Genomic DNA, 27,126 nt, shown 5'->3' with positions numbered 1-27,126 from the left:
ACGCAAGAGGGATGAAAACATAGAATAATTATGAGCTGCATATTATTTGAAATAAAATTTTGAAGAACTTACTCGTTGGTTGTTCTGTACAGTTTCTGCCGTTGCCAAGGTAACCATTTTTGCACGTGCAGTTAAACGAGCCAATGGTGTTGGTACAAGTGGCGTTCACACTGCAGTCATGATGTCCTGAGGTGCATTCATTAACATCTGTCAAGATTCAAAAAAAAAAAAGTAATCATTTAAAAAATTTGACGAGTATGTAATCAGCACGGGCGGTGTACGCTGCTAAAGCGCCTCCTTTCTTCAATACGACCCGAGTTCAATAGCCGGCCGCGCAGTTATTCTAAAAATAGATGGGTTCCCGGACTCGCTGTCGAATCTGTGCACACAGGCAGCCCAAACAAGGCTCCTGTGTATAGTTTATCCTTGGAGTGCAACCACGTGACCGAAAAACCCCCCTGAGATATAAATAACATTGAAACAGCCATCTTGGTCGATCTAACGAGAGAAGCTAATGAGAAATGCTTTGTATCGTCAACCAACATGGCGGCTATGACGTAATGTACAAAAATAAGGGAATGTAAGAGAGCTATGATATTTTCCAGAAGATTGATCAAGGTACAAGTAACGACTAAAGCAAGTTTTGAAGCAAATTGTTGAGTGAAATATGAAATTATCAACTATGAACTCACACTCATTCTCTTATATACCATGACAGCTAGGAATCCTGTTTGTGCTGCCTGTGGTGAGTAGAGTTGTTTGTTGGTTCTCTTGTGTGCTTCGAGTTTTTTTATAATCTTACGATTACGAAATACTAATCTCATATTTAATTAGTGAAGTTCATACCTTTGCAATGTTTGCCTTCGTAAGCAGGTCTTGGGCACAAACATTCGTAGGTGTCGTTATCGTAGTCAGGAATGCAAGTGAAATCGTGAAGACACTAAGGGAGACTTGCTGCAGTTGGACTGGACAAAAAAAGTAGAAAAGAAAGAGAGATAAATACAGTTATCTATAATAAGCTATTGATAGGTGGCCTCTCGAAAAAACATTCGTTCTCCGGCTCAACAGTTAGAATCGACTCGTAAAACAAAAATTTTGTTTAGCGTATGGCTATTACAGCTGGCTTGCATTGTACCAATTTTCTATATTCTTGCCAGGGGTTTAGTATATGTAATTTACTACATTATTTACAGTATTTATTTGGCTATAACATAGGAATAAGCAGCAAAGCTTGTTCTACTAAGAGACTAGCTAAAATGACTTTCTGCTGACCCCACTTTATCGTGTATTTTCATAGTGTGATGAAAACAGTGTTTCACAGGAATGAACTAACACATTTTGTGTTTCGCAAATTACAGTTGCTTTAAAATAAAGTCAACGATTCTAGCGTATGTTGACTCGTTATGTCTTGAAACAAAGTTTGAGATATCGAGGGTAAAATTATATTATACATTGGAAATCGCTCAAAATTTTAGTCAAAGGACGTTCGTGGGCAAAAGACCCCATCGTTAGATTTTTTAATTTTTCGCACAATGAGAGAACATCATACTAGAAGTAAAATAAACAAATAAAAAATGGGGGTCCCCGACATCGTTTAAGCTGTCAGAATACGTGGAAGTTCACCCTTTTTACGGTAAAAGCGCACGAACAAGGTAAACATGAAAAGCTGTCAAAAATAAGTCATATAAGTCATATAATTGGTCGTCCCCATTTTTCACAGAAGACTAGAAACTGAATGAAATGAAAACTTAGGAATTGTTTCACTGACAAACGTACCGTTTCCTTAATACCTGAAAAGCTACAAAAAATCGAGTTAAATGTCCAAAAAATAAACAAGTACAATAAATAAATAATAAATAAATTTAGAAAATGAGATTTCAAACTCACCCTGATGCTGTAGTGATCAAATCCTGGATTCTTGCTTTTATACTTGGACGAAGAGTTGTATTTATCAGTCGCTAACAGCTCACAGAGGTACTGAGGGTTCCCATCGTAAAAGAAGATGGGCTGTTTTCCAAAGTTGATGGAGAAACAAGTCATGTTACTGGCACAAGCAACAAGACGGCGTTTGTTTTCCACTTCTAGTGTACTGTTTGGGTGAAGAACGAAGTTAAGATAGCCGAACTTTGGTGTTCTATAATAAGGCTGTTTGGCAGCATTGAAAGTAATTTCGGACGAGGTAGTTTCTCTAAAAATTATAGCGAAGGAAAGCACCCAAAGAATAGCGAATGCCTTCATGCTTCTCTGCTGGTTCTCTTAGCAAGGTATTCACTCGACGACGAGCTTCTTTGAATGATTGTGGATCCAATTTTGGTGCCAGATATAACTTGACGATCCTGTCGTCACCTGTTCCAAAGTTTTGTTTTGAATAAAAACTGAAGAATATAAATAATTATATTTACTTATTAGGAAAGATCATCGGGGATGAAGATGAAAAATATAATTACAGAGGAAAAATCTGGGAATCTGAGAAGGGCGGGGGGGGGGGGGGGGGGGGTGGGGGGGGGACAAAAAATTCGACGTTAGACGAATCTCGCCGCTGACTATGTAAAAAGAAATAACCCAGAGGAAATCTAAGGAAATCTATGCTACCAAAGAAATTCGACCTTGGACCTCGAAGAAGTGAAGAAAAAAAAAAGTCCCAAAGTAGGAGGCCCAGACCTTTTCGCCCGCCTCCCCCCCGATCTATCCATGAACGATAGCGAAGCAAAGCACTCAATGCGTTGGAGGCTAAATGTTCATCAAATATTAGAAACTTGTCAAAACCTGTCCTAACATTTTATTAACCAACTGATGTGAACAGCAAGGGTTCTGAAGTTTGAAGTTCTGAAAATTGAAGTTTGTATGGGCTCTATAATTAATTCCGCAGTCTAATCCCAGAGCAAAGAAAAGAAGAATAATATCCCTTTCATTGTTTAAGAAAGAGGCCGGAGAAATCGATTATATATAGAGAATTACTTTTAAATTTGTTTCTAATATTCCACATTGTCAATGAGTGCTTTGTTAGTCTGTTCCAAACTAATAACTATATGTAACTATATATAATTACAAGTAAAGAAATGCATGGTACATTATTTAATACAATTTCTTCTCCTCTTATTAAGTTTTGGTACCCCTAAAACCGCAATGGACCCTTCTTAAAATTGTCCTGAATGCAACGCTAACATAGAAATACAAACTTTTTCTCTATGGAATTTGTGGCATTTCTTTTGTATTTCCATTTTAGCCTCACATTCAAGACAATTTTGAGAAGGGACCATTCCTAGCTTTTGAATTCGTTTTCTAATATTCACAAATTGTGAATGGCTTTTTTTGAAAGCTGTCCCAAAACTTATTACAAGTTAAGAAATGTGTATTAATTATTTTCTGCAATACATCGTTCCTTTTATTAGAATCAGAATATACGTCGATACTAAAACTACAATTCTTTTTGAATTCGTTTTCTAATATTCCCAAATTGTCAATAAATTCTTTTAAAGGCTGTTCCAAAACTTATTACAAGTTAAGAAATGTGCATTAATTATTTACAGCGTTCCTTTTATTACCATTAGAATATACGTCTTGATACTAAAACTACAACTCCTTTTCAATTCGTTTTCTAATATTCCCAAATCGGTCAATGACTCCTTTGGAAGTCCGTTCCAAAATATTACCGTTACATAATTAAAAGTGACACAAAAATGACACAATTTGGGAGACACCCCCTCCGTTTTAGGAGCCTTAACAAGAGTTAATGAAAAACTTTAAAGGCGTTAGATGAAAGCGAGTACGAATATATAATAAAGACTGGCTGCACAATATTGTTAAGTAAGATAAATATTGAGCCTAAATAAAGGGTAAACAAGCACTGCACAATTAATGAAATAAAACGCTTTACTAATAAGTTCAGGTCACAGCAGGCCGTTGAATTTTCGTAAATAAATGAGTAACTTTGAAATTTTTCGGGGCAAAATTACTACTAATTAACAAAATAATGTTTAAAGTTTATCACAAAAGTTTTATCTAGCTATAGCTTAATTTATTTGTAAAAAAATACAGCTCGAAAATGGCACATATTTTTAACGCTTGCAAAGGCATTAAAATATATAGTCCGAAGACAATCATGTATAGAAGATAGGGTAGCCCTAGTACTAAACTATTAGGTCTAGGTAGGGCAAACCTAGTGGTAGGGGTACCCTAACTCCTTGAAAGAGGCCCTCGTTCGTATCTAGTGGTTGACGAGAAAGACAAACACTTCAATTTGAAAAGTTTCTCTACAAAGATAGAATCAATCTTCGAAAATTAAAAACTGGCGGCCCTGGCAGTTTGAAATCATGGTTCCATGAAAACATAAATAGCAACATGTTGGTCTATTTGGCATGCATAGTCTCGCGATTCTCCATTATAAGTTTGATCAAAAGAGAGCAGCCATATTATAAAGCCTCAGGATTGCCGCGCGTGATTGGCTCATAGCATTTGATTGACGGCGAAATAGCACTTTTTTGGTATATCGACGTCTTTCTTCTGAATGCAAAGGTTCACAATGAAAAGTCAACATCTCTGACAGAAAAAAAAAATTTAACTCCTTTTTAACAACTCTTATGACAAATTATTTCCTGACGATGTGGTACAAGGATAAGGGAAATTACAAGCTATATATCTTGCACTTTCTACTTTAGGTGAGTGAAAAATATCGTACAAAATGTGTTTTCTTTCAAGCTCTATCTACGCTTCGAAGATAATTGCTTTAGAAATTGTTTGAATGACAAAGAAATTGCAGAATCATTTATTATCTTAGTGAAAATGTTTGTTACAAAGTAGTAATTTAGATTTGTATTAATCCCAATAAACTTTCAGGTAACCATAATAACCTTCGTAGAAAAAATAAGCTTCGGTTTTATAACTCTCGTAAAAGTACATGGCGAGAAAATAATTACAATGCATTAGGACTGTAAAGAATGAAGTATAAAAAGAAAAAAATACATGTAAACAGTTCAAGCAATCAAATTAAATTATTTAAACTTTATCTAAACCTTTTTATAATGAGTGGAATGTTGATGGAACAAAGTTTCCATTCCACTTTCCAAACAAATTTACAAACACTAGCTAGAAACGTTTTACTTACAATAAAAGTGTCACATATTTACAGCGGAATGTTTGTTTGTATGAAGTCAGTTTGAACTGTAAATGAACCATTCTAACTAAGGCTGGCAAACTATATATTTTCGCAAACTGACTTATGAACAGTAAACAATGCACTTACCTTGTCTGCACCTTCGTTAGTTGCCGCCATCTTGCCTACCACGTGCTACAAGCGCATTCGTAAATTTCCAACTTTTTTCGCTCATTCTTTCGCTCATTCTTTCGCTCATTCTTTCGTTCATTCTTTCGTTCATTCTTTCGTTCATTCTTTCGTTCATTCTTTCGCTCATTCTTTCGCTCATTCTTTCGCTCATTCTTTCGTTCATTCTTTCGCTCATTCTTTCGTTCATTCTTTCGCTCATTCTTTCGTTCATTCTTTCGTTCATTCTTTCGTTCATTCTTTCGCTCATTCTTTCGCTCATTCTTTCGTTCATTCTTTCGCTCATTCTTTCGCTCATTCTTTCGCTCATTCTTTCGCTCATTCTTTCGCTCATTCTTTCGCTCATTCTTTCGCTCATTCTTTCGCTCATTCTTTCGCTCATTTTTTCGCTCATTTTCACAAAACCACAACATAGTGATACTGACAGGATTTCCCTGATGGGCGACCGTAGGTCAGTTTTCTTCAACATTACCATCTTCGAATTGCCTTAAGTTAATTGGTTTGGTCATTACTTATAGATACAGTACACTGTTCAAGAAAAGACGAAGACTAGATTGGGGTGAGTGAAAGATTTTTATTGAAATTGTGTAAGGGTTGAGCCAAAAAGATAAATATCATGCAACCAAATTCCTGCAACCTCCCATCAATTATCTAATGGTTTATCCCTAAGTTAAGAATGGTTTTGTATATGTGGAAAACATACGGTACTGACTTGCAGCACGTACACGGTACTACATGCCGTAACATTGAAGTGGCTTTCCGCATAAGAATGGTTATCGTATGAGTGGAAAACATACGGTACTGACTTACAGCACGTACACGTTACGACATGCCGTAACATTGAAATGGCTTCCCATAAGAATGGTAATCGTATAAGTAGAAAAAAATACGGTACTGACTTACAGCATGCACACAGTACGAAATGCCGTAACACTGAAATCGCTTCCCATAGGAATGGTTATCGTATGAGTGGAAAACATACGGTACTGACTTACAGCATGTACACAGTACGACATGCCGTAACACTGAAATGGCTTCCCATAAGAATGGTTATCGCATGAGTGGGAAACAGACGGTACTGACTTACAGCACGTATACGACATGCCGTAACATTGAAATGGCTTCCCATAAGAATGGTAATCGTATAAGTAGAAAAAATACGGTACTGACTTACAGCATGCACACAGTACGAAATGCCGTAACACTGAAATGGCTTCCCATAGGAATGGTTATCGTATGAGTGGAAAACATACGGTACTGACTTACAGCATGCACACAGTACGAAATGCCGTAACATTGAAATGGCTTCCCATAAGAATGGTTATCGTATGAGTGGGAAACAGACGGTACTGACTTACAGCATGCACACCGTGTAGGACCGTGTACTGAGTAGGACTTGCCTTAACATTTAAAATGGCTCCCATAAGCACTTACACGTGCCACATTCCGTAACATTCAAAATGGTCTTTTCGACAAAATTTTTGTAGTCAGTATATAGTCTGTATTCTTAAATTGGGTAATAAGATACGGAAATATTCGGTGCTGCTGCGAATAAGGCGGATTGTTTTCCACTCGAACGAAAACCACTTTGTCGAATTTTGACAATGAAAATGAAAATGAACTAAGAAAAAATTCTAGGAATCACTGCGCCCCGTCCATCATTAGCACTCTTATCATGGATGCTATTTTTAGAATATTTCAATTGATCGTTTAGTGGGTTTTCTGTACGTAATCGCGTATTGGGCGCCCACTGTTTGTTCATCGAGTTTCTTGTCTTTTTCAAGTTGATCAACTCGTGAAAAACTTAGTCAAATAGCAAATTTCTACACCCTTCGGGGGCTCTGAAATAGTGACGTAGAAATGACGTTACTTTAAAACTGAGGTGTCAGGAAGCCTGTGAAAATTGACCGGAGATATACCTGAACTCTAAAGTTCGGTTATTGTGTTACTGTTATTAACCTCTGGTTTATTAACAACGTTTTTTTTTCTTCTTCTATTTGATGGCCTGGAAATCCATAATTTCAAGATAAAAAAATTGACACCTCAGTTTTGAAAACTTTCTCAAATTTGATTGGCTTAAAAAAATTCTCACTCCAGCTGGGTGTTCTTATAAAACCCTTCAATGTCATCGATGGTATAATCGCCCGCTATGCCTGTAAAGAAGTTACAGTATTCACTATGTGTGCAGCCAGGGGGAAGGGCGTAACACCGTGGCTTGTTATAATTGCCTACCGAAGTACTGGCAAAGTTGCTTATGATGATGTCGTGCTCAATCCCGAATATTGGTCCAGAGGAGAATTTATGCGAAACAGCAAAGTATCTAAAGTTGTAGTCAATCTCAAATTTCTGAGGATTGAAGCCATGGATGTTGTATAAAGAAAAAATGAATGACTGCGTAGAAGTTTCCATCGATCCTGTTAATGTAAATATAATGTAAGATAAAAAGAAACGAAACGGAACCAAAACTAGTCAGTGTATACGTATCCATAACACGTCAGTGTATACCTATCCATAACACGTCAGTGTATACGTATCCATGCGCGTCAGCGTATACGTATCCATGACACGTCAGTATATACGTATCCATGACACGTCAGTATATACGTATCCATGACACGTCAGCGTATACGTATCCATGACACGTCAGTATATACGTATCTATGACACGTCAGTATATACGTATCCATGACACGTCAATGTATACGTATCCATGACACGTCAGTGTCAGATACGTATCCATGACACGTCAGTGTATACGTATCCATGACACGTCAATGTATACGTATCCATGACACTTCAGTATATACGTATCCATAAGACGTCAGTGTATACGTATCCATGACACGTTAGTGTATACGTATCCATGACACGTCAGTATATACGTATCCATAAGACATCAGTGTATACGGTATCCATGACACGTCAGTGTATACGTATCCATGCGCGTCAGTGAATTTGTATCCATGACACGTCAGTGTATCCACCCCATAGGTATTGTTAACTTACCTGATGACGTCCATGGCACTTCAGTGTATCCACCCCATAGGTATTGTTAACTTACTTGATGACGTCCATGGCACTTCAGTGTATCCACCCCATATGTACTGGTTCTTCCTCACTAACGTAATTGTAGGTCCTTTATGATCACATTGAGGATGGAAGGTTTTTCTCACATCAAAGCCGTCATTCTTGCCTGACCAGCATCTTGTCCATGAAATGTTCACGACATCTTCAGGCACTTCGTCCATGAAAGCCTTTAATACGGGAAGATAACTGGAATTGCCATAATCTTTGAGAATCTCTGAATCCTGAACTAAATAATAACCCATGCAATTGAAATTTGAGTCAATTTTACATAAAATTGAAAAAAATTCTTTTCGCAAAAAGAAAAAAACATTAAGCGAAAAACATTACATCCACCACACAAACAAACACATTTATAATAAGCTGCGTTGTTTGAAATAAAATTTTGAAAAACTTACGCTTTGGAAGCTCGGTGCAATTTCTGGCATCGCCAAGGTAACCCTTCTTGCACTTGCACTCGTACGAGCCTATGGTGTTAATGCAATTGGCTTTCACACTACAGTTATTCCGTCCTGTTGTGCATTCATCAACATCTGTCAAGATTAAAAAGAAAAACGAGTAATACTTTTGACAGGTAGCATGTTCGCTGCATCAATGATAATGATGATGATGATGATAATGATAATAATAATAATTTAATAATAAATTTTTTAAATGATAATAATAATAATAATACAAAATAATAATAATAATACAAAATAATATTAATACATAATAATAATGATAAATAATAATAAATAATAATAATAATACATAATAATAATAATGAATAATAAATAATAATAATAATTAATAATAATAATACTACTACATAATAATAATACATAAATAATAATAATAATAAATAATAATAATAGTAATAATAATACATAATAATAATAATAAATAATAATAATAATAAATAATAATAATAATAATAGTATTAATAATAGATAATGATAATAATAATACATAATAATAATAATACATAATAATAATAATACATAATAATAATAAAACATAATAATTAGACATTCAGGTTGCTGAAAGCGCCATTTTATAAATTTAGATTTTTAGCTTATTAACGTAGATTTTTAGATAAAGATACATAGTTATATGTTTAATATATATTTCAATTTTCCTTATTAGTCAGTTTTTCATCTTATAATTCCTTCTTCTTTGTAAGTATTATATATTAACATATTCATATTTAAATAATGGACCAATTCTATTCGTTTTTTACAATCTTGAAAAAATGTATAAATATTTAAAAATTATTAATTATTGATTAGAGATTATTGTTATTATTAATTATATAAAACATAATAATAATAATACATAATAATAATAATACACAATAATAATAATGCATAATAATAATAATAATTAGAATAATGATAAATAATAATAATAATACATAATAATAATACATAATAATAATACATAATAATAGTAATAATAATAGAAAATGATAATAATAATAATGATCAATAGTAATAATGATCAATAGTAATAATGATCAATAGTAATAATGAACTTTTTTTGTCATTTTTATTCTTACATTACAATTACGAAATACAGATCTTAGATTTAGTATCATACCTTTGCAATGTTGGCCTTCGTAAGGAGGTCTTGGGCACAAACATTCGTAGGCGCCTTTACCGTAGTTAGGATTGCAAGTGAATTTGTTAAGACAAGGAAACTTGCTGCACTCGGACTGGGGAAAAAAGGCGTAGAAAAGAATGAATAATTGAATTAAGTGCCACTACGATAAATTGTTAATATAATGTCTCTCCTATTCTTACCACTTCAACACACGTTAAAGTACTTTACAAAAGAAGACTAAAACTGGGGTTTCCCATTTCTTGTTAGCATGTTTGGTTCGAAAGACTATTCAAGGTTTACGTTTATACTAATTAGAAGGCTAATGACGTTACATTCTCAACTCACAGTTTCCTTCAAAATAGATTAAAGTATATCTCTATGACCAAGGTCAAACCTTGAACTTCACATCAGCCAAACCTAATGACGTCAAAGAAGACCGCCTTGTTATCCATCGTTTCAATTAGGTTCGGCTCGTGAAGTTCGACTTTGACCTGAGCCTTAGAGTGTTCGATGAATTCAACGTTCGTGATATGGCCGCCATATTTGTCCTCCCTCAATAGGACACCAAGATAGCGGATCCATACATTTCAACTGAATTATAAGCATAGTCAATCGGTCGTATCTTCGTATTTAAAAAATTCTGTTGAGTAGAACTTTGGCTGAGATAGTTTTGGTTGTTCTTTAGGCATATAGAAGTTTGGGAAACTTTTCAATGAAAGCCAGGAATTCATTATCAGAAAATAATGCCGAATTCAGATTCTCCCTCCGTTTGGAAAATAGATTGAAATATTAACAAAAATATTTTCAAAATTTAGAAAAACATTTTTTTTTTTTTTAATTTAGTAAAAAATTTCAACATTCAGAAAATGATTTCCAAGAAAAGAAAAGAAAAGAAAAGAAAAAAGAAAGAAAAAAATCAAGGTCAGTTTTTTGAAATAATTTTATTTTTCAAATTTCAATTTAAAGTCGAGTACCAAAGAAAAAGAAAAAAACCATATTGGGAAGTGTGCAAGTTTTTAAAAAATAAGTTCTTTTAAACTCACCCTGATGCTGTAGTGGTTAAAATCTGGGTCCTAATATTTAAAAATTAACCAGGAGTTGTATTTATCAGTCGGTATCAGCTCACAGAGGTACTGGGCGTTTCCTTGGTTAAAGAAGATGGGCTGTTTTCCAAAATTGATGGAGAAACAAGTCATGTTACGGGCACAAGCAACAAGACATTGCTCGTATTTCTCGGCATGGAACTGGCTTATATTTTCTACTTCTAGTTTACTGTTTGGGTGAAAATCGAAATTAAGATAGCCGAACTCTGTTGTTCGATAATAAGGCTGTTTGGCAGCATTGAAAGTAATTTCGGACGAGGTCATTCCTCTGAAAATTATTGCGAAGGAAAGCACCCCAAGAATAGCGAATGCGGCCTTCATGTTTCTCTGCTGGTTCTCTTAGCAAGGTGTTCAAGCAACGACGAGCTTCTTTGAATGGCTGTAAATCCAATTGTGGTGTCAGATAAAACTTGATAATCCTGTTATCACCTGTCCCAACATTTTGTTTTGAATTCGAACAAGAGTTAATTAAAAAAGCGCTATTAAAAGTAGCAAGTGCCTTTGTTTACGTCGACATGACTATCTTAGCAGGGTGTTCAAAAGCATCCTACGCATTCAGATGTTCTTAGGGTCCCAGCAGAACATTCCTTTCCAAGTAAGAAAAAAAAAAGCACGAATCTTCTAAAATCGAGAACTTCAAAAATAAAATACAAATATATTGATAAATCACTTTTTGTGTAGGGGGATACGATTTCAGTTTTATTTATTTATTTATTTATTTTTTGACACTAGTGTTTTTTATCCATACGAGCTACATCCGGGACCTGATATTTTCCATATCCTCACTAGTGAAGATCTAAAACGTCATTTTGACATTTTTCCGCTCACTTAAACACGCGTTGTATTTTTTTTCTTCTTTTTTTGTAAATACGTTGATATAATAGACCATTTTGCGTTAACATTAGTTTGTGCAAGCTAAAACAAAAGGTAACGACAAAGATTGTGCGGGATGCGAATTTGTTTTGTTTTCTATACTCAAAGCAAACTTGTTGGACGTTTCGTATCCCACCGGCATAAGTAAATAAAGCAAGCAAAGTACAATGAAGCAGGGTATCACAAAAGAAAAGTGTATCAAAGAACACAATCAGTAAAACACAAAACGAGTTCACATTCCGCATACTAGTTGTTGTTACCTATTGTTTTAGCTTGCACAAACTTCGAAAGTAGTGTTAAAGCAAAAATTAAACGTCTGATAAAAAGGAAATTACAAGCTGACTTGAAAATATAAGATTTATCTTCTCGTGTTGGAAAATACTTCAAAAAATATTTCGGCTACGCTTTGTGGATCTACGCTACTAGCTATGACAATGTGATGGCTCAATTTATCGTCAAGGGACAGACATAAAAGAATGTTGTAAAATTGTTAAACAGCAGGCGTTGACTTTTCGTGCATAAAGGACTAAATCTTTTTTTTTTTTTTTGGCGAAATATTGGCTACTAATTAATATAATCAGCAAAATAATGTGTTTTTTTTAGCTTAAGTAGCGAGCGCCTTCATGTATCTTGGCATGACTATCTCAGCAGAGTAGTTCCTACTCCCCTTAGACCGTTGCTACGCCTACAAACTCAACAAATTAGCTAGGATATCTCGGAATTTAAAACTCTGATAGCGTAAAGTAAAATCGTAAATTGCTTCAATTGTTTTAAGTCCTGAGAAAATAAATGAAAATTGTCTCGTTATCCTTGTAGTACTCTTTAAAACAAATACTGTGTAGTTGTTCGTAGGACAATATTCTCACCGTCCTTAATATATTATGCAAGCGAAGTAAAATGAAGCAGGATATGAGAAAAGAAAAGCGTAAGGAATTCAATACACGCATTCAATGAAATTGAAAAGGAATTCATTTTCGTATGATATTTGTTTCCAGTTATTGTTTATCTTGCACAAACTTCAAAAGAATTAGAAAGCAAAGATTAAATGACTGATAAAAAGAGAATTACACGTTGGCTAGAAGATATGAATTATCATCTCTCGTGTTGAAAAATATTTTCACCTCTCGAAGATATCTTTCATATATCTTTTATTTGTATTTTATATATTTATTTATTTCAATAAAACTAGTCACCTGAAAAGCTACAAAGGTGAGACCGGCAAGGATTATGGGTAGATACATTTTACATGTTTCAACCGCTTGATAACTGGTGATGGACTTGAGATCTTCTACCAGTTACAAGTTCACCTTCTCTTAGTATCCTCAACTCTGCAGTTTGTGACAAAAGCTTTACTTGTTGGATATAAAACATTTCCCCATGATTCTCAGCGACCACAGCTTTCTAGGTTTTTGGTGACTAACTTCATTGAAATAAGTATATCTTAAATCATCTTTTTATATCTTCAGTACCGTTTTTCACTTTAGGCCTAAAATTGAAATCAAAAATTCAACAACTTTTTGGTCGTTAATTATCATGATAAATGATATAGATACAATGAATTATATTTATTGTTTAGTTATAAGGGTTTTTTTTTTGGACTCTAGTTCAATGTCATGCAGGTATCCATAGTAACTAGTCTGTGCTTTAAACTGACTAGTGTTTGAACGATCCCAATCTTCAACTATTCTTTTTTAAACGTAAATGTTCTTAAAAATAATAAGTTGAAATTCAAGTTTGTATCGTAAAAATTTAAGGAATTCTATGTTTTAATTCAGCGATCCTTTTATTACGTCTTCATACCACTAAAACTGCGATTCTTTTTGGATTTTATTTTTTATTCCAATTTGTCAAAAAGCCGAGTCCTTTGTAAGTTCCAAACAATTACAAGTTAAAGAAGTGCATTATTTACTGTTTAAGTTTATATCTAACGTTTGAATGTTGTCGTAGTTAATATTCTCCCTCGTAAGAATTTTAAGGTTGTCTATACTACACACGTGACCATTTTTGTGTCAGGAAGACACAAATTGCACGACCAAATTTCGTAGATACATGTATTGACTCTTTAACAAACTCTCAAACAATTACAAGTTAAAGAAGTGCATTATTCACTGCAATTTAGCGTTCCTCTTATTCACATTTTGATACAAAAATTGCAATTATTTTTGAATTCTATTTTTTATTGCAATTATTCAAAAACTCCTTTGGAAGTTTATATCTAAGGTTTTGAATGTCGTAGTCAATTATATTCTTCCTCATATGAACTTTAAGGTTGTCTATATTACACGCGTGACCAATATTGTATCAGAAAGACACAAATCGCACGATCAAATCTCGTACATATTGACTCTTTAATACATCTTTAGGAACAATGTTTTATCATCGTTATTGTATTTGATAAAATTGATCACCTGTTTTTAGCTTCCTTAGAGAAGCTAATGACTCTGTCTATAAAGGTTTATTTAACCAAACTAGTGATGTATCCCACAAATCAAGAATCCCAGAATATCAGTCATTAACACGGCCGTATATGTCGTGACACTATCTGAGATAAAGTATTAACTATTTTACCTGACCCGTGAACGAATGTTTTAGGTTCTTTAAAAATGTTTCTATTTCCGTCAACTTTTTTCAACGAAAACTCGGCAAACAACGTAGTGTTTTAGAATGTTCCATTTTGTGCAGGTATCCATGGTAATCGTGAATTCGAAACATATATAACATCCAAATTATATTTCTCGCAAGTGCCCCATAATAGATTAATGACAGTTGCATTTGTCAAAGCCTCAATTTCGAATTTTTTCAGGGGACCAACCTCCAAACTCTGGGGAACTCCTGTCTTGTTGTTGAGTCAAAGCCCTCTCCCCCTACTCAAGACCCTGCTCACCTCCAAGGATCATACAAGAAATGCATAACTTTGATCAAGCTGTTTCCTCTGGTTACTTGACCATTAACCATGCAAGCATTATCAAAACTGGGAGGGACTTCACAACTGGTGTGCCACAGGTTGCCCAATATTGAGAACTGTCAGCACATGTCACCAATATGAATCCTTGTTTGGTCATTACTTATAGATACACTGTTCAAGAGAAGACGACGACTAGATTGGGGTGAGTGTAAATGTTTATTGAATTTTTTATGTGAAAAGTAGAATTACATGTACAGATGCAGTCAATGAGAAAACCACAGGATCCCCAAGCTCATAAAAAGTTGTTCTTGGGGATCCTGTGTTGAAGTGCTTTTTCAAATAAAAAACAGTAATAGACCAGATCGGCTAACTCTTTGCTACTGGTACTTTTCTATCCAAATAAAAACGTCTGGGTGTAATAAGAAATTAGTTCCATTTGAAATACATGTTATATCGAAATACAAAAGACAAAGAATCTTGGGGCCTCTTCACGAGCAGTGAGAGTAACTCTAGTACTACCAAGCTCGGGTTTATAAGGAAATAACATAGGTAGGGTAATCTAGTACTACCAAGCTCGGGTTTATAAGGAAATAACATAGGTAGGGTAACCCTAGTGGTATGGCTAAGCCGCCAGGATACACGCAATCTGAAATCTTTTGAGCCAATGAGAATCACTTGAGGTTTGGTGATTAATTTATTGTGCAAAGTTTTTCATCACAGAGACAAAGACATAGACGTCACAGAGACACAGACAAAGAAAAAGAATTGAAAATGAAAAATACTCGAGAATCATTGAAAATTACCAATAACAAAAAAGAAATAAAGAAAAGTCTTAAAGAAATTTCTTCGAAGGAATTTCCTAGTTTTCCTGGTTCGACTTTTTACTTCACCAACATCAATTGTTTGAAATTGAACTTTGAAAAAGTCGTTTACCACTGAGACTTTAACTGAACTTGAGTAGATTACCATTTAATAAATGATCAAATTGATAGCTCTTCATGTTTGGTTTTTGCGAAGTTAAAAGACAAATCTAAACTTTAAAATATTTAAAGAGTGAAGATTCTTGTGCTGGGATGTTCAAAAGTTTTCCCAATCGTTTTAAAGCACATTTTTCTCATAATTTTTTTTTTTTTTTTTTACTTTTCAAAGACTCATACTCAATGGAGTTTCAACACGTAAGTTTTAAAAAGCCGTTAGATTTCCTTTTCTTTCTATTCCATTATATTTTGACTCAATTTAAATTAAATTCAAAATTTGATTTCCTTTCAATAATTTCCACTTTAAAGTCGAGTAAAATGTTCAAAAATATATTAGAACGTGTGCAAAGTTTTAAAATGAAAACTCACCCTGATGCTGTAGTGGTTAAAATCTGGATCCGGACTTTGAAACTTGGACGAAGAGTTGTATTTATCAGTCGGTATCAGCTCACAGAGGTAATGGGCGTTCCCTTGGTTAAAGAAGATGGGCTGTTTTCCAAAGTTGATGGAGAAACAAGTCATGTCACTGGCACAAGCAACAAGACATTGCTTGTAGTTCTGAGCATAGAACTGGCGTGCGTTGTCTTCATCTAGTTTACTGTTTGGGGGAAAATTGAAGTGAGCGTAGCCGAACTCTGGTTTTCGATCAAGAGATTTGTTGGCGACAACACGATTAACGTTCGAAAGAGATGTGACTTTGAGATTTTGTTCCTCTGAATTAGATTTCACTATTGCTCCGACTTCCAGAGCAAAGAAGCTCAAACATACGAGAAAGAAGATAGACACCATCTTTATCGACGTCGTAGTCTTCGTGGCTCAGAGATGCTGTTTGCAGTAGATACTTAGTTTATTGAATACAAGTAAGTTGTCTGCGCATGTCTAGTGGCATTGTAACAAGCTGACGTAGACACTAGAGAAAAACGTTTGCGCATGCGTGCACTTCAGCACGTTTTGTAAGAATTTTGAAGAGTTTGAGTGAGAAAATAAATGTTTGTTTTCTCCAAGTACACAAAAAAGTTCGAGGGTCATACTTTCGTCAGACCAAGATAATGTATTAACAAACACAATATGAAAGAATTAGCCTTAAGTTTCAAGCATGGACACTAAGTTTTGGCATTTTGTGGAGTCCAATTTATCAGGCATGTTTGAAAGTCATATTTACTTATGTTTTGACTAATTTGCATACGGATTCAGAGCATGCGCAGACGTTTTTCACTCGTGTCGCTGACGTATATTGCAGTTTTCGTATGACTGTGAAAAGTTCACGGCACGAACACGGTCGTGACACAGCAAGGGATACGCCAGACAAATCACATTGCACGAGAATTTACTCTCCATCCAATCAAATACCAGGAACACGGCATAAACACGGCGCGGACACGGTCACGCCAAGGTCACGGCACTTTTAGACCAATCATATGCGCGTGAAAAAAAATCAGCCAATTAAAATTCTAGAAAGTATCACGGTCACGGCACGTCACGCTTACGGCACTGAGCTTTTCACAGTCATACGAAAACTGCTCTAATAAAGCGCTATTGTTTCGTTGGTTATGTGGGGGTCAATTTAAATAAATCATAGAATAACAATGAAAGCATAGAATCCAATTCATTACTTGTGAATGTTTTTTTAAAAACTTTAAAACTGAATATTTCGAGAAACCACTATATGAAGTATTTTGAAGCAATTTCCAAGTTATTTGTTAGTACAGGAATACGAAATCGCACGATTTTGAGTACAATTCGAAATTTATAGGTATAAAGTGATGAGTGATGTTTTAAAAAGTTTTTAAATTGGACGATTCTTAAGACGAGTCTAATTTGAGTACTTTGAAAACATCACGAGTATCTATAAATTTTGGATTGTACGAGAAGATTGTGTGATTTTTTGTTTATAATACACCCAACAAAGCAACTTAATTGGGACTACACAATACAATTGGAGATTTAATTGTACTCCTCTTGTCCAATCAGAATCGAGTATTTTGTTGAGTGTTTCATAATAATTAAAAATAGCCAAGAAAGAATATTAAAACAAGGGAAATTCTAAAAGATTGGAAATTGCATGAAAGTTTTTTTAAATAAAATTTATTAAAAGAAAATGAAAGTCTTCCATACGATTTTTAATTCGATTCTTGAACTTTCTGATCATTGTGTAGCTTTTGAGATTGCACGTTATTAGAGGTTGTTTTGTTTCTTTCTTTTGCAGTCGTCAAGTGGATTAAATGGAAGAAGAAAAGATATGTTGTACAAAAGCTGTTATAATTCTATTTTTATCTTTTTCATTTATTATCATTTTTAAAATTATTTTCTTCCTTTTATTTTATTAAGTTTATAAGTCTATATACATTTATGAAACATGAATAAGTCTTGAATAAAGCACGTACACGGTACGACATGCCTTAACATTGAAGTGGCTTTCCATAAGAATGGTTTTCGTATACGGTACTGACTTACATCACGTACACGGTACTACATGCCGTAACATTGAAGTGGCTTTCCGCATAAGAATGGTTATCGTATGAGTGGAAAACATACGGTACTGACTTACAGCACGTACACGGTACTACATGCCGTAACATTGAAGTGGCTTTCCATAAGAATGGTTATCGTATATGGTACTGACTTACATCACGTACACGGTACTACATGCCGTAACATTGAAGTGGCTTTCCGCATAAGAATGGTTATCGTATGAGTGGGAAACATACGGTACTGACTTACAACACGTACACGGTACGACATGCGTAACATTGAAGTGGCTTTCCATAAGAATGGTTATCGTATATGGTACTGACTTACATCACGTACACGGTACTACGTGCCGTAACATTGAAGTGGCTTTCCGCATAAGAATGGTTATCGTATGAGTGGGAAACATACGGTACTGACTTACAACACGTACACGGTACGACATGCGTAACATTGAAGTGGCTTTCCATAAGAATGGTTATCGTATGAGTGGAAAACATACGGTACTGACTTACAACACGTACACGGTACGACATGCCGTAACATTGAGGTGGCTTTCCATAAGAATGGTTATCGTATGAGTGGAAAACATACGGTACTGACTTACAACACGTACACGGTACGACATGCCATAACATTTAAGTGGCTTTCCATAAGAATGGTTATCGTATGAGTGGAAAACATACGGTACTGACTTACAACACGTACACGGTACTAGATGCCATAACATTGAAGTGGCTTTCCATAAGAATGGTTATCGTATGAGTGGAAAACATACGGCACTGACTTACAACACGTACACGGTACTAGATGCCATAACATTGAAGTGGCTTTCCATAAGAATGGTTTTCGCATGAGTGGAAAACATACGGTACCGACTTACAACACGTAGCGGTACGACATGCCGTAACACTGAAGTGGCTTTCCATAAGAATGGTTATCGTATGAGTGGGAAACATACAGTACTGACTTACAACACGTACACGGTACTGTCTCGCTTTATCGTTTGTCCTTCGTAGATTAATGCTTCGGCTAGAAGAAACGACATCTCGTAATTCAATAATAGTCTTGCTCAATAATCACAAGCCACCAGCTTTCAAGAGCCAATCTAATCACACCGTGGTTTGTACATGTACTTGTCCACTGTTGGGCCGTACATCATAACCAACCATCCTTCTGGCGTGACCATTACGACTCCCCTCCATATTTTGTTGATACAGACCCACATTACCCACTTCCTGGAAATGACATTAAAAAGTACAGAACACCATTACCAGGAATTCGATTCTGTTTCCATGTGACGTCATCATGATGTACGTTAGCAAAAGATTTCTCGTTAGCTTCTCTTGTTATGTACACCAACATGGCCGCCATGTCTTCGTCATTTGAACAATTCAGTTTGTTTCCATGTGACGTCATACAGTACCGCCATGTTGGTGTACGTTAACAAAAGATTTCTCGTTAGCTTCTCTTGATATGTACACCAACATGGCCTCCATGTCTTTGTCATTTGAACAATTCAGTTTGTTTCCATGTGACGTCATACAGTACCGCCATGTTGGTGTACGTTAACAAAAGATTTCTCGTTAGCTTCTCTTGATATGTACACCAACATGGCCTCCATGTCTTTGTCATTTGAACAATTCAGTTTGTTTCCATGTGACGTCATACAGTACCGCCATGTTGGTGTACGTTAACAAAAGATTTCTCGTTAGCTTCTCTAGTTATGTACACCAACAAAGCCGCCAGGTCTTGACGTCATGAGACGTCACCACCGCCATGTTAGTGTGACGTCATTTTCCTCTTATTAATAGAGTGATACTTACGTCATCGGTATTAGCGAGTGGTATGCTGGCTTCTAAAATTCCAGTTAAAGAAAGAATCGCCAGAAGAACGAGAATCGTGACGAGGAGAATGAGGAGTATTGACACTTCATCAAATGGACAAAAAGCTGAGGGGAAAAAATACGGAGAAAAAACTTGAATTTTAAAGAGAAAATTTCTCTCTTTTAATAATTGTTTGAGACGGTGGTTGGTGACTCGACAGGGCCGTAGCCACCAACTTTTGATTGGTTCGGTTTTCAAGGGAGGGGGAGGGCTAGGGGGTAGGTGGAGAGGAGCAAGGAAAAGTATAGGGAAAACCTCCTACACTTAATATCTTTTCAAACCCATCCTAAAGTACTCAGATTTTGAATGTTGCGAAAGTACTTTTTCTTGACTCTCGTTTAATAATTTTTTAAAATCTTTTTTTCGATGATTTTTCTCATTTTTATTTTTCACATTTTATTTTTTTACAAATCTTTCCCCCCCCCGGAAAGTTGGTTTTGGTTGAAACCGAACCAACCGTACCGGTGGCTACGGCCCTGCTCGAAAGTTTATACTCTTTCAACAACCACACACACTTTCCAAACTATTATTATATTCTTATATATACTTATATTATGGTTATGTAGTTTGTTCATACATTACCTCTTCAATATGTAAAAGGTGTGTGAATTTATTATTAAACTCATGTAAACTGTTTATAGAATATTTCTAAAATATACGAGACTGTGTTTCACAGAAACACCGAGAGAGCGGATTCATTTGATGGACATGTATTATTTTCGTGCTAGTCTAGGTTCTATAAAGGTGCTGCTCTACAGTCAGTTTAATTATTATCAGGCGATTGCAAAAAAGAAAAAAAGAAAAAAAGAAAAAAAGAAAAAAGAAAAAAAGAAAAAAAGAAAAAAAGAAAAAAAGAAAAAGAAAAAGAGAAAAACGAAATAGGTTTGAGTTTCCGGTCACCCATCCAGGTACTGACCTGCCTCAACCGGGCTTGACTTAGTATCTTGAAAGCCCTTGTTTTTTACCACTGGGCTACGGTTCCCAGAAATTAGCACAACAATAGCCGTGAAAACAATGCACCGGATAGACTAGACTTTTTAACATCAAGTTTTCAACCCATTCCGTGCGTATCAGAGATGCAAGGGATTAGCCGATATGGTCTGGGGGCCGGCTGGTCTCTCCCCTGATGCTTCGGCTAGAACATTTTCTTGCGTAATTCGTACACCCAAGGGCAGAAGGATTTAATCGCCGTCAGGTCCGAAGTCCATACGACGCCTCAGCTCTGCGGATGTCTCGGGGGTATGGCAAAGTGGAGTCGATTTTTTTTCTCTCGATGGACGCGGGTTCGAATCCCACCTTATGCACACAAGATTTTTTTCTTTTAATCTTTATATTTTTTTATTCGATTTTTTTATTCCAATTTTTTTATTCGATATATATACTTATTTCAATAAAGTTAGTCACATGAAAAGCTATGAAGCTGAGGCCGACAAGGATTATGGGTAGATACATTTTACTGCATGTTTACACCGATTGAGAACTGTTGATGGACTTGCCCATCTTTTACCAGTTATAGTCTCACCTCTCCTGAGCATCCTCAAGCTGTAGTTTGTATCAAAAACTTTACTAGTTTGAAATGAATTTTTTCCCATGATCCTCAGTGATCTCTACTTTCAAGGTTTTTGGTGACTAACTTTATTGAAATAAGTGTATATGGATATAGATAAGAGAGTGTGTGTGAGAGAGAGAGAGAGATTTAACAGTTTGATCTTACTGTAACTACAGTCTCCTTTCGTCCTCCAGTCTTTCAGCATCAGACCTACAATAGCAGCTAAGAGGATCCCCAACACAAGACACGTGATTGAAAACAGTAGGAATAGTTTTACCTGAAAGGTAGGGAAATGGTATTTTAAATCCATCTATCCATCCGTCCATCCGTCCATCCGTCCATCCATCCATCCACCCATCCATCCATCCATCCACCCATTATATCCATCAATCCATCCATCCATCCATCCATACACCCATATCCATCAATCCATCCATCCGTCCATCCATCCATCCATCCATCCATCCATCCATCCATCCATCCATCCCATCCATCCCATCCATCCCATCCATCCCATCCATCCATCCATCCATTCATTCACTTGCTCGCTCACTAAATACAAATCTATCTATTTCATCATCTTTTCATTTCGTTTTTACTTAATAATGTGATCAATAAGATTTTGAGTATAGTTTCCTACCAGATCTCTTTTCTTGTACACTCCAGTTACGATGCCAACAACTCCAGCAAGGACTGCCTGCAATACATTATTGGATATTATTAGAATTCTGTGTAATACATACAAAGTATTTCTCCCACATTCTCAACTTATTGCAATATTTTGTCATCATTATAATGTGTCATTTCCTTGAGTATTATTTCTTTCTTTACTACGAATGCTTTTCAGCTATGGTGCAGTGTTTTTCAATTTCATACCATGTCATTCCCTTGAGTATTATTTCTTTCTTTACTAGGAATGCTTTTCAGCTATGGTGCAATGTTTTCCCATTTCAGACCATGTGTCATCCCCTTGAGTATTATTTCTTTCTTTACTAGGAATGCTTTTCAGCTATGGTGCAATGTTTTCTCATTCCAGACCATGTGTCATTCCCTTGAGTATTATTTCTTTCTTTACTAGGAATGCTTTTCAGCTATGCTGCAAGGTTTTCCCGTTTCAGACTTTCATAACTTTTTCTTTACTACGTGTGCTTTAATTTTTTTCAACAACGATAAACCAACAAAAGTTATTTTTTCAAAAGTAATTTAAATTATATTTTAGTGCTATGGATTAGTTTTGAATTTACTTTTTGAAAATACTACGAAATTAAAAAGCTATTACATGGCAATAGAAATCTAAATTACATTGCTGTTTAATTAAACACAATAAAAGTAAACCTATCAAGCTTCATAAATTTTTTTTCACTCAGTCTTTCCTTTTAAGAGGAAAGTATTTTCAATAACGAGCAATGATGGCAAAATGCGCCAAAAACTAGTCTTTCGTATGAGTTTTGATCCAATTTTCGTTTTGGGTTAACACTCAAAACCTTTTTTAAACAGTTAGAAACTAATGTACTATGATAAAATGCCTGTTTGAAGAGGTATTTTCAATAGCGCAGCGCAGTCGTGATGTCATAAAAACGAAGACAAAGGCGAAATTCGGACAAACAAACTTACAAGCTTACTTTCAGCAGATAATTTTCATAGCCGATCGCAGTTGATCTTAGTTTACATGGGTTATTATTGTAATTTTGAGTAAAAATAATAAAATCGGTTCGTATAATCCTCGTAGCGGTTAAACAGAATGCAATGCTTGTCCGAATCTTTAAGCTATTTTTAGAATCACTGCGCTATTGTACAAAGATGTTTTGTTGCATTTGTGTTAGAAGGTTGTTTTGTCGGCAGGCTTTTTTATAGAAAATATACGGGAAATAAGCAAATGAAGGCCTAAACCTCATTTTCGAATAAAAGTTTTGCTTTGGGTTAGCACTTTGATTCCACTTTCAACGCTCATCTCCACTTCCAAACAACTTAAACTTTCTGAATAACAAGATTTTAGCCTTGTACAACAGCCTTTCTTCAAGAAAATAGTTTTTGGCGCTCACTGCTTGAATACGAAAAAAATACTCTCTTAAACGATATGTTGATTCAGATTTCAGGTTATTCAATAATTTAAATAGTAAGACAGCGAAAAGGCAGTTAACAGGCAGTTTAGGCGTTAATTCCCGAACAGAATTGTTTAATCGAACGATTTCTTTCAATAAGAAAAAAAGATGTCACCTCGTAGAAAAACAATCAATTTTGCTGTTAAACAGCCGGACATTTAAAGTAATTTTTAGCTCTGGTTTAATCATTCGAATTTCTTAATTACTTTCTTAATATGAAAAATGTCATTCATTTTACTGAAGATGACATATTACAAAGTACACATTCAGAATTTTATTTTTCATTTGATTTGCCAACCTTATCAAATGTCAGTTATAAAACAGTGAAGTTTCGTGAAGATCGCACGTAAACCATTGAAAGGAATTTTTTTAAACAGGGGCGCAACATACAATTCTTTGTAAGCCGTCGTAAAGTTCAAAACCGTTTATTCTTTCTCTAGCTAGCATTCAACTTATCACGTCTGAACTGAGCAGCAGTACGCTCCGAAAACGTTTACATTTACGTCTTACCTTACGTTTAACATTTTACTGAGATAAGAGATAATCTAGATAATACCCGGGAGGGGGGGGGGGGTACTCCCCTATATTTGCTATACGGGTATGTGCCGCCCTATAGGGTATGGTTTTTCGGCTTTTGGGTCTGGGATAGGGTGTCATTTTAGTCTGGGATAGAGTTAACGATTTGGTCATTTTTGTCTGGCGAATAGGCTACGCTTTCTGCCGGCACAAAAACAATAAAAACGTTAGTAAATAATGATTGCAATCTATTGAAAAACCGTCTTTTCCTTCATTTAGTCTGGGATAGGGTGTTCAATTCTTAGTTTTAGTCTGGGGTAGGGTATGTAAAATCAAAATTTTAGGTCTGGGATAGGGTCAGGGTTTTGAGGTCCTGGCGGCACACCCCTACCCAAGTTGGGGTGGTAATACCCCCCCCCCTCCCCCCCGGGAGATAATATTTCAACAACATTCTCTACCTAGATTATCGATCGACCTCACGAAACTTTACAGTTTCATTAATAATGATCTATAAGAACAATTGTACTGTACACTCTTCCCTTTTTTTCTGATGAAGCAAAAAAAAAATCTTTTTTAAATATAGCACTACGAAAAAACCTCAATATTAACCAAGCCAAGGCAGAAAGACTCATTACCAATAAAGACTCAAGCTTGCCTAGTTCATTTATGCTATCAAAATCATCAATGAAAGAATGGATCCAGCTGACGAATTGATTTCCAAAACCTCAGACACGAGACGGCTTTCTTTGTTCAACATAATAGGGGTATTTTAGCTTCCTAGCGGGTCGTTTACATCTTCCACAGATAATCTTCTAGTTGATCAAGACTTGTTATATTACACCGTACAGGATCGAAGTTTCTCTTCAAACCCACATAGTATTTATATATTTTTTAAGCTCAAAGACTTTCATTGACACCTGTCAATCAAATTCTTGACCAAATTGGATTTATAAATGTGGTCTTTGGCTGACCGACAACAAATTGCCTTTTGTTCAGAGTCAAATTTCTTTCTGTTTCGAATTCTGAATTCGTACAGCAGGGCCTGCTGTGAGAGTCGGAGTAAAGATATTGAATCTAGAATCTATTGTAAGTGAGGGATAATTGTACATGTGAATGGATGTGATAAATTATTTCGTATAATAAGTTATGTATATTAACAAGAAAGTCATGATTAAAAGGGAAAATCAATTCAGACAAATTAAAACATAAGATTAAAACGAATGAATGGAATGTTGTGAAGGAAAGATAGAACGAAAGAGAAAAGGAAAATATTGTGGATGTATTACGAGTGAATGAATAAGTAGGAAAGGAAGAAAGTAAGAAAGAAAGAGAGAAAGAAAGAAAGAAAGAAAGGAAGGAAGGAAGGAAGGAAGAAAGGAAGAAAGAAAGAAAGAAAGAAAGAAGGGAAGGAAGGAAAGAAGGAAAAAAGAAAGAAAGAAAGAAAGAAAGAAAGAAAGAAAGAAAGAAGGGAAGGAAGGAAAGAAGGAAGAAAGGAAGAAAGAAAGAAAGAGAGAAAGGAAGAAAGAAAGAAAGAAGAAAGAAAGAACAAATTTCATCGTCAAAATGAATCAATCATTTATGGAACGAATAAATGATTAAGAGAAATTAATCCTCATATTAACGCGAACTCTCAAAGATCTATTCCATGATAACAGACAAAATTTTGCAAGGTGACAGCTCTAATACCTCTCATTTCCTTTCAATGTAATTACTAGCTTTTAGCACTTTATAAAATAATACATCGTAAAATTAAAATACAAATATTTTAAAACATGAAAGAAAGAAAAATATTAATTTTTTTTTTCTTTTTCTTTTCTTTTATTGTGTTTCATAGCTACAGAAATACTGTTCAAAAATATTTACCTGTTCCTCAGTTCTCTTCCTTTTGATTTAAGTTTCTTTAATATCTATTTCCATTTCATTCTCTTTTTTACTTCTCTTTTATTTTTCATTTTTATCAACCTTCATATTTTCTAATCTCTTTTTATCTCTCAAATTTCATGCTTCGTCGTATTTATTCTAGATCTTATGTTTTTTGTCTAGATCTCATCCGCAATTTTCCATCCATTTTTCAACTCTATATTTTTTCTCTTTAAATTTCTATACCTTTAACACTTTTGAGAGATAATAATTGATAATAAGAGGAATACTAATCTCAAGATATCATCGCAATTTTTCCTTTTTTAATTTTCTCTTTACAAAATTCTATAGATTTAACATTGATCTGATAAATAATGATTGATGGTAATCTCAAAAAAGATCAGAGTACAATTCGAAAAATACGTGTTTCTATAGCACTGCACTGAGGAACAGTATGGAGCACTTGTATACAATTATTATATAACTCATTTCTATATCTAAAGATCATTTTATCAATACGAATTCAAAAAAAATAAATCTAAATTATTTGCTATTCTTACCGGAATTCCAGCCCAAAAAGCTGCTCCTTCTCCGAAAAGCGAAGTAAGATGGTATTTTCCGTAGCCAAGTATATATCCTATACCAAGGATCGTACCACCAAGAACCATTATGGTTACACCCGTACATATTATCTGGCTAGCTCGGGTTGAGCTCAACTCTTGCATATCGATCTGTCAGGATTTTCTTCTAAAATCCACCAATGTTCTACGTTTGTCTTAGAAAAAAGCACCTTATTATTCCAAGATAATTTCAAGAAGCATGGATGTCTGTTTGAGCCATTTCGCTAGTTTTATTTGACTGGACGAGGATGGAAATTGTGGGACTCTTTTGGTACGTTTTGTTCGCTTAGTTCGAATGCAAATACAGTGATCTAAGG

The 27,126-nt window shown here is 35.1% G+C and overlaps 1 protein-coding gene and 2 long non-coding RNA genes across 5 annotated transcripts in view; 1 reads left to right on the top strand and 2 right to left on the bottom strand.

Moving 5' to 3' along the window:
* Positions 1 to 2,037, bottom strand: part of LOC116303043 (uncharacterized) — a 3,211-nt gene extending 1,174 nt beyond the window's left edge. Inside the window, exons 1-3 of the long non-coding RNA XR_016119098.1 lie at positions 1,888 to 2,037; positions 847 to 965; positions 73 to 207 (exon numbers count right to left, since the gene is read on the bottom strand). This is a non-coding gene — a long non-coding RNA (uncharacterized LOC116303043). The remainder of the gene's footprint in view (positions 1 to 72; positions 208 to 846; positions 966 to 1,887) is intronic.
* On the top strand, positions 482 to 22,865 carry LOC148913315 (uncharacterized). 3 transcript variants are annotated; one of them, XR_016119097.1, is made up of 6 exons: positions 482 to 618; positions 719 to 745; positions 5,800 to 5,840; positions 14,997 to 15,032; positions 21,906 to 21,995; positions 22,378 to 22,865. It is a non-coding gene; the product is annotated as an uncharacterized LOC148913315 (long non-coding RNA). The 3 variants fall into 3 exon arrangements; XR_016119093.1 differs by having other exon boundaries at positions 14,729 to 15,032; positions 22,378 to 22,406; XR_016119096.1 differs by lacking the exons at positions 5,800 to 5,840; positions 14,997 to 15,032; positions 21,906 to 21,995; positions 22,378 to 22,865 and adding an exon at positions 874 to 989.
* Positions 17,915 to 27,126, bottom strand: LOC148913314 (uncharacterized). The gene is made up of 5 exons (XM_089026231.1): positions 26,750 to 27,126; positions 22,352 to 22,408; positions 21,877 to 21,988; positions 20,103 to 20,227; positions 17,915 to 19,514 (listed from the first exon to the last, which is right to left on the bottom strand). The coding sequence occupies exons 1-5, from the start codon at positions 26,912 to 26,914 to the stop codon at positions 19,389 to 19,391; spliced, it is 585 nt and encodes a 194-aa protein (XP_088882357.1). The 5' UTR covers positions 26,915 to 27,126; the 3' UTR covers positions 17,915 to 19,388.

The sequence above is a fragment of the Actinia tenebrosa genome, unplaced genomic scaffold (assembly GCF_029948245.1).
Source record: "Actinia tenebrosa isolate PJP-AT-01 unplaced genomic scaffold, QUT_ActTen_1.0 PGA_scaffold0__85_contigs__length_37466705, whole genome shotgun sequence".
Taxonomy (NCBI): Eukaryota; Metazoa; Cnidaria; class Anthozoa; order Actiniaria; family Actiniidae; genus Actinia; species Actinia tenebrosa.
The sequence above is the reverse complement of the archived record's forward strand: the minus strand, read 5'-3'. Positions and strand labels throughout refer to the sequence as shown.

Coding starts and splice junctions, on each gene's coding strand:
- LOC148913314 (XM_089026231.1), bottom strand. CDS start 26,914: ATGCAAGAGTTGAGCTCAACCCGAGCTAGCCAGATAATATGTACGGGT. Junction 21,989..22,351: donor TGTACAAGAAAAGAGATCTG/GTAGGAAACTAT, acceptor CCTACCTTTCAG/GTAAAACTATTCCTACTGTT. Junction 20,228..21,876: donor GAAAGGAGACTGTAGTTACA/GTAAGATCAAAC, acceptor TTTTCCCCTCAG/CTTTTTGTCCATTTGATGAA.